At 43.2% G+C, this 12,614-nt stretch overlaps 1 protein-coding gene across 1 annotated transcript in view; it reads right to left on the bottom strand.

The window, feature by feature from the left end:
* Positions 1–12,614, bottom strand: part of MNAT1 (MNAT1 component of CDK activating kinase) — a 154,971-nt gene that overhangs the window by 89,028 nt on the left and 53,329 nt on the right. Inside the window, exons 5-6 of the mRNA XM_090034316.1 lie at positions 10,265–10,405; positions 4,238–4,363 (exon numbers count right to left, since the gene is read on the bottom strand). Of these exons, the coding sequence (XP_089890442.1) occupies positions 4,238–4,363; positions 10,265–10,405 (267 nt within the window). The remainder of the gene's footprint in view (positions 1–4,237; positions 4,364–10,264; positions 10,406–12,614) is intronic.

Raw genomic sequence — 12,614 nt, 5'->3', positions numbered from 1 at the left:
GAAAAGTGGCAGTAAGCAGCAGCAACATCATTCATCCCCCCTAGTCCCAGAGTCCTTAAGTTGAAGTGGTTTAGCCAGCTCAGATCTCTGCACTCCTGTAGCAACACAACAACCATGCATATCCTAGGCAGCAGCTCCCCATGCCCTTTGGAGAGGTTAAAAGGTATGTTTGTCCTCAGCTTTACAAGGAAGTATAACTGGAGTTGTTCCACCTTTGTTGGCTGCGTGAAACTGGTTTGTAGAGAAGGTTTGAGAGACACTAAAGGAAATAAAGATCTGAATATCCAAACCCTGTAGAAAGCTCTAAGTAACAAGTATGCAGGGAATCGTGAGATCTGAAGGGAAGTACATCATTAAAAAAACCAAACAAAAGTATAAATCTCTATACCCTCTCATGAAAGCCTGTCATCAAACAGCTTGATTGTGGAGAAGCCATATTTTGTAAGTGAAGAACTTTTCCAGAAAACTGAATTGAAAGGAGAAGGAAGCCAAAATGGTACATTAAGCAACAAAGAAAGAACAGGTAATGCCTAAATGAAGAAAAGACTAAAATCAAACTAAAAATAAGCCAGAAAAGGAGGTCCTAGTCCCTGCAAGAGAAACCAGATGAAGATGAAGATGCACAAGTACAGGCTGGCTGGGCATCAGCTCTGTAGACAAGGACCTGGGGGTGACAGTGGACAATGAGCTGAATACGAGCCAGCAGTTTGCCCTTGGTGCCAAGAAGTCTAACAGCATCCTGGGCTGCATGGGTAGGAGCTTTGCCAGCAGGTCAAGGAAAGTGATTCTTCCCCTCTATTCTGCACTGGTGAACCACATCTGGAGTCCTGTGTCCAGTTTTGGACAACCCACCTCTGAAAGGATGTGGACAAACTGGAGAGAGTCCAGTGAAGGGCAACAAAAAACAGTTAGGGGGCTGAGGCACGTGATTTAGGAAAGACTGAGGGAACTGGGCTTATTTAGTCTACAGAAGTGAAGACTGAGAGTGGGCTGAACTACCTAGGGGGAGTTCAAAAGAGGATGGAGCTGAACTGTTCTCAGTGGTGGCAGATGACAGAACAAGGAGCAATGGGCTCACATTGCAGCAAGGGAGGTTTGTGTTAGATATTAGGAAGAATTTTCTCACTCGGAGGGTAGTAAAACACTAGAACAGGTTACCCAGAGAGGTGCTGGCAGCTCCATCCTTGGAGGTGTTGAAAACCCAGCTAGACAAAGCTTTGGCTGGGACGATCTAGTTGAGACTGGTCCTGCTTTGAGCAGAGGGTTGGACTAGACGTGACCTCCTGAGGTCCCTTCCAGCCCTAACTTTCTATGATTGTGTGATTCTATGTCTATGTCTATCCTGTTCCCATGATAAAAGATGCCTTTGCTTAGATTATTAAACAGAAGAGATTCCCCTCCAGGAAGAGAAACTGAAGGTCAGATAAAAAGATTTCTCATGACTATCCTGCCCAACTGAGCATTTTGCAGAAGACTGGAACAGGTACATCACTTGTAATCCAAAACAAAACTTTGTCAGCTCATCAGCCAGGCCAAAAAGCCCCTGTGACCTAGTCTCTCCCAGGGCAAGCGCTTCCATTTCAGCCAACGTTATAGCACAATTGGCAACATTATTTGCAAACCAAGGTTTTAGCCATGCAAAAAATTTTAGTGAGCACTACCTGACCTCTGCTATTTCTATCTGCAAACTTTAAGCAGCCACGGTCAGAAGAGCCCAATGATCCAGCTAAAGGAAAAGACGGTGATCGACACATTGCTAACATTCTCCGTGCAGAAAGTTGAAACAGAAACATCTTCCTGGAGATAGCAACACTCGCTTGGCTGCAGGTCTGAACACCACAAAGCTGCCTTTCCTACGGTGGGATTTTCAAAAAAACAGCATTACTGTAACTCTGCTCCCAGGGACACAAATGAAACAAGTGAAACTCCCACTGAATTCAGTGCAAGGATAAAGACTCTGACCTAGCTCTGCTCAGTCCACGTCAAGCACTTTCAAAAACAACTGCACCCTCTAAGGGGGGGACCCCAGACAAGGAATTTCCTGTACCTGAAAAGCCGAATGCCACAAACTGGAGGCACTGCATTTCTCAAGATCTGAGGTGCCACGGCAGTGCCTTGTCAGACACGCTTAGGAAATCATGTGCTTGGGCCCACAGTGCAAAGTCACTCTACATCTCCGCAGACCATGCTTTCTTTAAAATAGTTTTTTAAACTAGGACCCTGCTCTTTGAATATATTGGTGCAACATCAGCCCTGTTTCAGTATCCTGGTGTTTCCCTGGTATGCCAAGAGTTTTTGAAATCGAACATTAAGCTAGCCAGAACCTCTTTGGCCAGCCCATTTAAGAATCTACCTGCTAGCTACCTGGGCTTATTGATTTTAAAATATTTATCCCTGCAGGACACTACGAACACCTACCTTGAGTACTAGTGGTCTAAAAAGGATATTAGCATCCTCCCATGACATGCACATAATCCTGCTTTTTTCCAAGTACAGAATACTTTTCAGATGTTCTTGGGACATACTTCAATGGTACATAAGACTAAGAATTACATCCAGGAGAAACAACAGTCAGGACAGTTGCTCAGTTGGACTGTTTCTTAAATAATGGTCATATTCTGCCAGAGAGCTCCTCTTGACACACCAATACACTAGAGGATGGGCCCACATTTAATCATCACATTTTAGGAAAGATTACCCAAAAAAAATACATTTCAGATCACAGGAAAGAAAGTCTTGCAACTCACAGCTCTTTTCTATTTGTCAAGAGCTGATATATGCTTGGATTCTAGAAACAGAGTGTGACACAAGAGCGGTTATGAAGGAGCTCAGGCTGTAGTTCAAACTCAGAGAATACACTTCAGATACCTATGAGAAAAACAGACTTGAAGCCATAGAGGCAGGCTTAGGTGGGTTTTGCTTGTTCCGTTTTTGAGGATCTATTTTTGGTCATAAGATTAGTCGTCGTCATCATTTTGGCCATTAGATTATTAAATCTGGAGTTGATTTTGCAAATGGAATTTTTTTTGCGATCCCGGAAAATAGACAGGGGGTCAAGGTGAAGATGAGGAATGGACTTACTGTGTTTTACCAAATTCTTAATAGATAATCTGTTCTATCTTTTTTTTTCAGCAAAATACATAAGAAATGTTTAGTTTGCAATAAAAAATAGTGCAGGTGTTTATATTATGGCATGCCAGAAAGAAGGGAGTTGGTGTACTCCGTTTAAGCACAGAGCTTTGAGACTGAAAAAAGTTTATGTATTTACCCAGAACATACACTTATCCAAACTTAACATAACAACGAAAATTAAATACACAGCCTGGTAGTCCTGTGGTATTAGCAGCCCTAAGACTACTAATGACAATTTTTTTGAAGCTTTGGTACTATTAGAAGTCTTGAAAGTAAGGGAGATAACACCCATCAACATCAAGGCATCTAATAGCAGCTCTCTGTCAGCTGCTTCCTGCTGGCGCTGTTTATGGTGCCAATCCTCATGGAGTTAACTGGAGTACAATGCCACTATCAAACAGATACAGAGGCAGAACGATGCTACAAAATTAAGTGTTTTATGCATTGAACCAATATGCAGTAATCAATTTTTCTTATAAAGATGAGGTGCAATACTGGGACTGCTGGCATGTTATACACTTAAGCAACTTGAGAGTACCTACCCAATATTCACATATGCACACTGTATAAAAACAAGAAAACTGACAGATCTTTAACTGCCTCAGCAAAGCTAACATATTTACTGTTAGGAAAAATCCTTGTCTCAACATAGGGCCAAACAATCATGAGACTAGGATTCTTATTTTTTGATTTTCAGACATTTTTATACTAACCTTTTCTGAAGATTCAAAAATTCATATTAGCTTCCAGAATGATTAGACCAGACCCAGGCAGAAGAAAAAGCAACTTTCCAAAGTACTAATGAAAGCACAATGTTTCAAGGGAAAATATATTTGTGCGTGTGCATGTAACTTAGCATGTCCCTTCTGACTGCATACAAGGCTTAAAATGAGGCGTGTGTATGCACACGTGTGTGCACATATGTAAACACACCCCTTTGAACTGTTGAAGTTCTTGAGCCATTTTTTTTTTTATTGATACCAGTAATTAAGAACTGTAATTATGCAACTCTTAAAATGTAAAAGAGAACATCTCTGTTTCAGATTAGAAAGCATGGTGCTCTTTGAAAGGTGACAAACTAGAAAGGAAACAAATAGAATCTTACCATTTTGATGCCAGTAGAAAATGTGACTGGTTTGACTGGTTTGGGTTTTTCCAGCTGCATTTCTAGCTGTGTAGATCTGTCTTTATGCTGAGCTAAGAGCAGGGAAGCAGGCAGATGGGAGCTTTCCTGGAAATATGTTAAGAACACAGATTGAAATATTCAAAAGAAAGAACAACAACAAACAATGTCGCATGGTCTTAAAAACTGCAAATTGTGTCTGAAAGGCCGCTGCCGGCAGGAGTGGGTTATGCTAAATATCCTCTCTATGAGAAACAGTTTATAGAAAACGATCACTTTCAGTAATAAGAAAAAGCTGTGGCAGCCTCATAAATCAGAGTAACCTGCAAACAACCATTTTTATAGAATCCACATTAAAGACAATATAACAGGCTCCTTATTCCAACCCGCCGATGCAAGCATATTTATTAAAATAAAAAAATTAGAACTTAATAAGAGAAGGAGTAGTACAAAGTAGCATAACTTGGATCAGATGTTTATCTAAGACACATTCTTTCTACCAATGAACTCAGACCAGTTTGAAATTGTTTCCCATTAGATTTCACCTGAGGCCGTTTGGAAGTGATCCTTGCTCTGCTTCACACAATGGCACTATTGTAAGTGCAACCAACAGCATATTTATTTTCCCCTTTACCAACTTATTTTGAGGGAAGCCAGCCAAAACTTAAAAAAAAAATTATAAAAGCAATAAAATAAAAGAGCAAAGTGAGTTAACTACTTAGAATCTTACATTCAATCTGCAACGGAAAGATTATTTATATGGACAAACACAGCATGTTCCTGGGACAGAAAACAAATTACTGCCTAAATAATTCTCTACTTTACCAGGCTGATCATCTACAAATGCCCTGAAATTCCCTAGCTTCTCCTGACTCTAATGAACATGGAGTTGAGAAGAAGGGAAAGAGATCCGTGCCACTTACTCCCAGAGTCCTTTGCTGCAGCACTTTATCCTGAAAGTGTTCGAGACACTTCTATTTAGAGGAGGCCAGCAAATACTCCATTAGGATCTGAATTTGCTACTAAATTTATAAAACAAGCGAACCCTGGAGGTCAGGCTCTGGCTGGGTATATTTTATTTTTAAAAACTTAAGCTAGAAGTGTATGTTTCAGTAGGCGATGGATACCTGGCTACCATGGCTGCCTTTGAAAAATCATCAAGCTGTATAATACTGGATGCATCTACACATGCAATTAATAAGAAACAATCAACTCCAGAGCATATTGTTCTGGAGTTCATTGCTCCCGGGTGCACCGCTTGAACATGTGCCTAGGATTGCAACACGCTGAGCTGGGTCAGAGCAGCCCCGGCTGGCAGGGAGCCCAGGGGTTCAGCCTGCCAGCCCACAGCTGCTTACCCTGGCTCAACGTGCTGCAGAGGGCTGGTGGGGCATGAGGGTCCTCCAGTGCGGGGCTAGCCAACAGGCAGCCCCCACACTGAAGCACCCTTGTGCCTCAGCCAGTCAGGGCAGCATTTACACATGCGCTACTGCAGAGTAAACTTAGGAGGAGGAGTAAACTCCACAGCAGGATAGTACTTGAATTTACAAATACTATCCTGCTACGGAGTTAATTAGGTTACCCCAGCCTAATAGGGGTGCATGTGTACATGCACAACATTTACTGCAGAGCTAGTCTACTTCACAGTAAACGTCTCGTGTAGACGTGCCCACTGATGTTAGAGGCATCCCCCTTCCCAGCCCACCTTTGCTACAGCTCACCACACCCAGACTGACAACTTTTTTTTGAATCAGATTGCAAGTACTTACCAGCAGAGATTCTCTTACACAAATGGAGCAGTAGCTGCAGTTGGGGGATGCAGCAAACAGTAGTGAGAATCCCCATATACTTCCGAGAGCATCCAGCCCAACAGCAATACCCTACCCTTGAACACAAGGACTGCTCCCTTAGCAGTTTATACAAAACTACTTCTCAGCTGCTTCTATATCAGCATAGGGACGCTAACTGGAAAATGAGCAACTGAGGCAAATCGGCATAGTCTCAGCAAGACTCCAGAGCTCTGGACTCAGGGATTCAAATAAAAGCCATGTTGGAGTTTGCTATCAACACAGAGCTGCAAAGAGGTGGATATCAAAGGGCAATCATGTAATCACTTGTGCAAATGAATACTGCACAATATGAGGAAAGCAGGTTGAAAACAACATGATTGACATTATTTCTGTGCATGAGTGCCTAAGGGATTGCCTTTAACAGGGCAGCCAGAACTCATAGCCTGGAGGGAAAGTGAAGCAAAGGTGGATTTAAGCAGGTCTGGCACCTGCCCCGCTCAGAGTTACTTGAGCACTCAGAGGAGCATCTGCCAGCCAAGTCACAGCTCTCTACCCTCCCCTGCCTATGGACAGCAGGGCTCCCCAGCATCTCTGCACCACAAGATGCTGCAGCTAGCCCTGCCCATCCATTTCATTCTGCCTTCTTGGATATCTCCAGGATAAACAGGCCAGAGTACGGGAACCTCTCCCAAAAACAAAAGCAGCTCTTGAACCAGGAGCATGAAGTGGCATTCACATTAATGTGGTGGGCACATTTCTGCTCTACCCAGGAGTCTGAAAGGCTGGCCAGGGAGAAGTATTTCTCACCATGAATTGTGAACGATGCATGGCAAGAGTAAAGATTCACAAGTATGCCAGTATGGTTAGGAAAGGTGGCAGCTCTCTTCCTCAGACACACACCAGCTGCAACATGAAATCAGTCTAACCCTGTAGTGGGAGGCAGCACGGCCAAGTGGCTAGAGCAGTGGCGTGTGTCTGTAGACAAGCCATGTCACCTGTCTTCCCCCTCCCACCTTTTGTCTACCTGATCCCTCCTCAAGAACGGAGATCTCCGACACAATGCTAGCTAGTCTGCTCCACAGTAAACGGCTCGTGTAGACGTGCCCGCTGACGTTACTCCCCAGCCCACCTTTGCTTCAAGTCACTGTGGCAATTCAAATAAAAACTGAAGGCGGCTTTAACACAAAAGATAAAATGGTCTTCTTGAAAGTACGTGAGAGCTCCCTAGTCTGACATGCTGCTCTCTTCGCTGTGCCAAGCGCTCTCAGCAACTGGCCATGAAAAGAGAGTTGAATCCTGGAGTTGAGATCTCTGCATCCATCTTAAGGAAAGTTTTTCTAGGTACTGAACCAGTACTGCAGCCACTAGAAGAACTCCCTGAGAATCAGCTTTCCTCCAGCCTAGACGTGAAATCAGACCTGCCACGGGAGGAGCCGGCAGGACTTCACTGGAGTCAGCGGGAGCTTCCACCGCTAACTTCGATGAAACCAGCAGCCTGTGGGGTGAGCCCCCAGCAGCCACCTCTCTACTTGTAGCACTAATATGCAGTTTTTAAAATTTGCTTTTGATCTTCCTTTTAATTTCACCTCTTTTGCTGGTGCTCTCTCTTTGGCAGCCCTCAACAGAAACAGCATTTGATTCACTGCATTGAAGGCAGCTTCACTTTCGATCAGCTGCTTTGCCATGTTTGCATTTTGGATACCACAGGGGTGTTTATTTGTTTAAAAACAACTGTTTTCATAGGAACTGGAGAAGTCGCTGCACAAACACTTCGACTGTTTTTCTAAAAGTCTGATTTTACAAAACTAAGTTTGGGTCTAAATTTAAAGCTGCCAGTGCCCCTTTATACACCAGAGATACAATCTAGTCTCCCAACTTCCCTCCCCTGTATTTAAAATTACCTTTCTCTTGTTTTTAAAATTGTCAATGTGTTTTAATAGCAATGCAAGTGTAATCATAGTTAAATTACCTATTTTGGTCATGTTATAAAGATTATTTATAACTGCTCTTTTTTTCTTAAGCCATCTGGTGAACTCTATTTCCAGTAAAACCAACTGCTGTGTAAAAAAACAAATGTCAGTCCCTAGTAAATTAAAAATGTATTTCAGAGCTGGACTGAACGCATTTATTAAGGAAGTGACTAGCTCAAAATCTTTTTTTCAAATCCAGCACATAATGACACTGAGTTCAGAATCCCGTTTGAATGAACTGCCCCGCTAGAAGAAGAATGGTTCAAAGCTGATCGTTAGCAGTGCCAAGATAATGATGCTATAAGACAATGTTAGTCTCTCAGACAGAGGTTCCCAACCCCCGGGCTGCGGGCCGATACCGGGCCGCAGCGGGTTGGCTGCCAACCTGCAGGAAGGTTGGCTACCGGACCAGAAGCCCGGAAGAAATCGGCATACTGCAGACACAGTATAAAAAAGAGTTGTCTGATGGTCCGCAGCATGCCAGTCACTTCTAGTCTGCAGTATGCTGGTCTGCAGCTTGCCAGTCCGTGGTCACTTCTGGGCTGTGGTCTGAAAAAGTTGGGCACCGTTGTGTCAAGATACGTACATACTGGAGTAAAAATGAGGCTTTCTATACACTGATATCTAAGAACAGTGAAACACCCGCTCCTTTCAAAGGATCCAGCAAAAGCTCGCCATGACCCCCAGCCCCAAGCACACATTCCTTCAGCACCATCCTGAACTCTGAAACGTTCTCCGAAATCACATAGCACCCATCTCCCACTGGATCAGAGAGGAGCTCCCGGTAACCTGCAGAGGAAGTTACATCTTTAAAGCAACTGGAAATAAAAATGCAAGAGACCTGGTTTCAGGTAAACATGAGCAGCAGAGACATTCTGAATGCATCATGCACCACATCTTTATACCACTTCAACAACATAAGGATCACTTGCATATAAGCTTCCTTGTTTTTCTGCATTCTTCTTGCCTTAACTTTTACACACGCACACCTCTAACCTAAACCTCCTAGGACCGCGTATGAGCATAAATAACAACATGTTCAGCTGTAACTGAAACTAAACCATGCATAAACTGTGTGGGCTGCCTATGCCCCTAAATTACCATTGAAGTTTTGACTGCACACGGTGATGGATTAAGGGGAAGTTCCAGAGGCAATTCCAGAAAGTAGGTCACTTTTCAATTGTTCACATAAAAAAAAAAAAAAAAAAAAAGACTGCCATTTCCAAGAACACACTATAACTAAATCAACCAAAAAAGGCTCAGTATACTCTTCAAGAGGAGTAATGGCACATGCCACAAAAATTTGGCAGGGGGTGAAGGGAGGACAGAGAATATGGCAAATTCCAGGAAAAAAAAATCTTTTTCACCTAATGAGAATCAATACACCACCTATTGCTCACTAAGACTTTCAGATGTTCAGTGCATCAAGCAGAAATCCTTACTGATAGCTAAATAATTATTCCCAAAGCACGTGTGGTGACAACTAGTATGCCGCAAGGGTGGCAGAAGTGTGCCACGAACAGGAATGGGCCCTGGCCGCACTGGCCTTGCATGGCAGGATTGGGCCACAGATGGGCCAGCACCACACACAAGATCAGGCCCACCTCATGTTGCTGGATCCAACCCATGGGACCAACCTGCACTGCTCACCTAACCTGCTAGGCAAAAAACTGTTTTATTTTGCATTTTTATTTGCAACAGCCTTTGCATTTTATTTTGCGGGGAAAATATGTACATGTGTGCAGATACACATACACCCCCACCACTTTTTGGGTGCAAGGGTGCATTAGTGCAGCTAATTTTAATCCAGAAAACAACTGTGCTCCAAGTATCAAAAGTCTGAGCTAAATTAATCACTGCACCAGGTTTAAAAAAAAATAATCTTATGACATCAAAGTATTCTGAAGAGGTTGAGCAGAAATCAGAATCTACAAAAAGACTTGGTGTCGGGTTGGGGGTGAATGGAAGAATTATAGACAGAAGCAGCAAAAACCAAAACCCAACATCCACTCCTCTCTGCAGCAGTTAATACCATTAGTCACTGCATCATTTCCTAATAGTGTCAAAAGAAACCTATTCACAAACCACTGCACTAAATGAGAAACAAGAGGAGAAGAATTAGACACATATAAAGCTGGTATGTGCAAGGAGAAATACATGAGCAGTAGCAGCCCACTTCTTGAAGAAACCAGATCTACACATACTTGTTACAGAAAGCACAAAGCCTCTGGTTTCATTGAGTCACCCACCAGTTCGTCCAGAAGTGCCTGTTTGTTCTTCCTCTTGATGATCTGCTGCATCTGTTCTTCCTTCTGTATAAGCAGTCGTCTCTGTTCATTTTCTTGTCGTTCAACCTCTAATGCTTCCTCCAGCTCCTCTTGCTCCCGAGTCTAAAATAAGAGCATTAAGTTTGCTATTGGAGACCCTCTTCGTTAGGTAGATAGCACCTTCACAGCTCCCTTCCTACATATACGTGGGGGTGGGGGGCAACCATCTGCTACCCAATGGTGGGCAACAAGCCTGAAGCTACAGAAAGTGGGGAGACTGACCCCCAACCTTGCGACTGCTAGGAACATCCAATACAAGATAATTGCTCTGTTACTTTCTGCAGACATTGGGAAATACATTTGGGCCTCAGTTCTTCAAAATCCAGCAGTGACGTGTCTTGTTTCACTGGTTCAGGAACACAATAGGGCACCCCTCACGGCATGGCATCTGACATTTCAGGGAATCAAGATGGGGAACACCGGCCCTAAAAAAGAACGCAACATTTCATCTGGTCCCTCCGTCAATAATGGACCCCCTGTGTGTGCAGTATACCACTTCCTATTCCTGATGAATAGCTGAGAAACAAGGAATAATTTTAAGGATCAACACATGCTGACAGAGGAATTGGTAAAGAATTGGCACCATTTCAAAATGCAATCTATAAAACAATTGAAGTAGTCATGCACCCTCAATATTGCAAACTCAGTCTATATTCTGAACTAGACTTCTGGGGAAAACAATGTTACCAGATGGAAGAAACCAGGTTTCTTATCAGGGTTACTTCCTCTAAGGACACTTTCTGAAGTTCACAGTAAATGATTAATAAATCAACTGTATAGGAAAATCCTACTGAAAAAAAGGAGAGCCCAAAAAGAAGAAAGCGAGAGACAGACAAAGGGGATATTAGGAGTAAGAGAGCCAGTAAGGAATGGCTAAAATGACTGAGCAGCACAAAACACTACATGTCAGAGGCCAGTAAGTAGAGGAATGAAGAAAGAGGTGGCAACAACCAAGCTGATTTGGACCTGAAAAAGGAAATCAAACAAAAGAATAAATGTTCCTTAGTTACAGAAAGCAAAAAAGAAAAAGTGTAAGTGGGGGGGTGGTATTATTCAGTGAGGCAGTGATCAAGATTAAGGATTCATAGGTATAGCCAAAAAAAAAAAAAATCTAGCTTCAGTTTCTGAAAAGAATGATGCTGAACAGGAGAGAAGAGCAAAAGTAGAAGAAAAGTAAAGAAAAGAAAAAAATAGCATATTGGGCAAAAAAACAAACTCAAAGGGTGCATCCAGACAAGCGCACACGTGCAGGGGTGCACATTTCCTGTGGCACAAAAAGCAACAGCACATTTTTGCAGCTGCTTTTTGTAACAGGGCATGTGCCTACATGCACACTCCAAGGCATGGCAAATTGACCCAGGTGGGGTAGGGGAGACCTTACCTGAGGTCCTGGGGGAGCAATGGTGCCAATCCAGCCACTCAGAGCCCAGCTGGCAGCCAGAGTGTGGCTCTGGCTGGCCAGTCTCCACTTCTGGTGGCCCACGCTGCTGCCACATGTGCCATACCACTTTGAGGCATTTTTTTTTTTTGACACTAGGATCTCCCACTGTCACTTTTTGGTGCCACACCGCAAATCTCCAGAGTGGCAAACGGGTGCACATGCGCCCATGCAGTCTGAGGTGCCTCAAAGGGGTTTGAGGCACAGAAAACCACATGCGTGCAATCATCTGAACATGCCCAAAGAGCTTAATATACACTCTCCTCAACTTGAGTGTAGTCTCCAGGCCAGAGTACTGAAAGACCTGGACACAAATCTGGTTCAAAGAATCTTTCAAATCAGGTGCAGGGTAGAAGAAAGGGGACACCACATGGCTAGAGAATAGCAAAACCAGTCCCTCTAAGTGAAGAGAAGAGATGTGCATAAACTACTTTAGAACAGAGTTTGAAAGAGGGAAGATGTGAAAGTAAGTGGAAAATGAAACAAAATGAGGTACAAGTTTAGGAAAGGTAAACAGTGGGATGAGAACTAATTGCTAAGACACAGCATAAGCAGACCGTACCTATCTGACTTCAGAAAAGCATTTGGTGCCTTGTAGGAAAACTGAAGAAAATGGGGATTGGTAAAATACTTGTACGATAGGTACGGGATAGCTCAAGCAAAAACAACCATCAGTTGTGATGGAAGGAGAACTAGCCATTCTCCAAGTACAGACCCTGACAGAGATCTCAATATTTTCATTAAAAACCTTGGCATAAACAATATAAAACAGTACTAATGACATTTCCTGCTGAAAAACTTGGGAGGCACTGTCAATACTGATTAGGACAGGAA

This window comes from Crocodylus siamensis, chromosome 2 (genome assembly GCF_052110815.1).
Source record: "Crocodylus siamensis isolate JL-2025a chromosome 2, ASM5211081v1, whole genome shotgun sequence".
Lineage (NCBI taxonomy): Eukaryota > Metazoa > Chordata > Crocodylia > Crocodylidae > Crocodylus > Crocodylus siamensis.
Note: the sequence above shows the minus strand (reverse complement) of the source record. Positions and strands in the feature narration are given on the sequence as shown.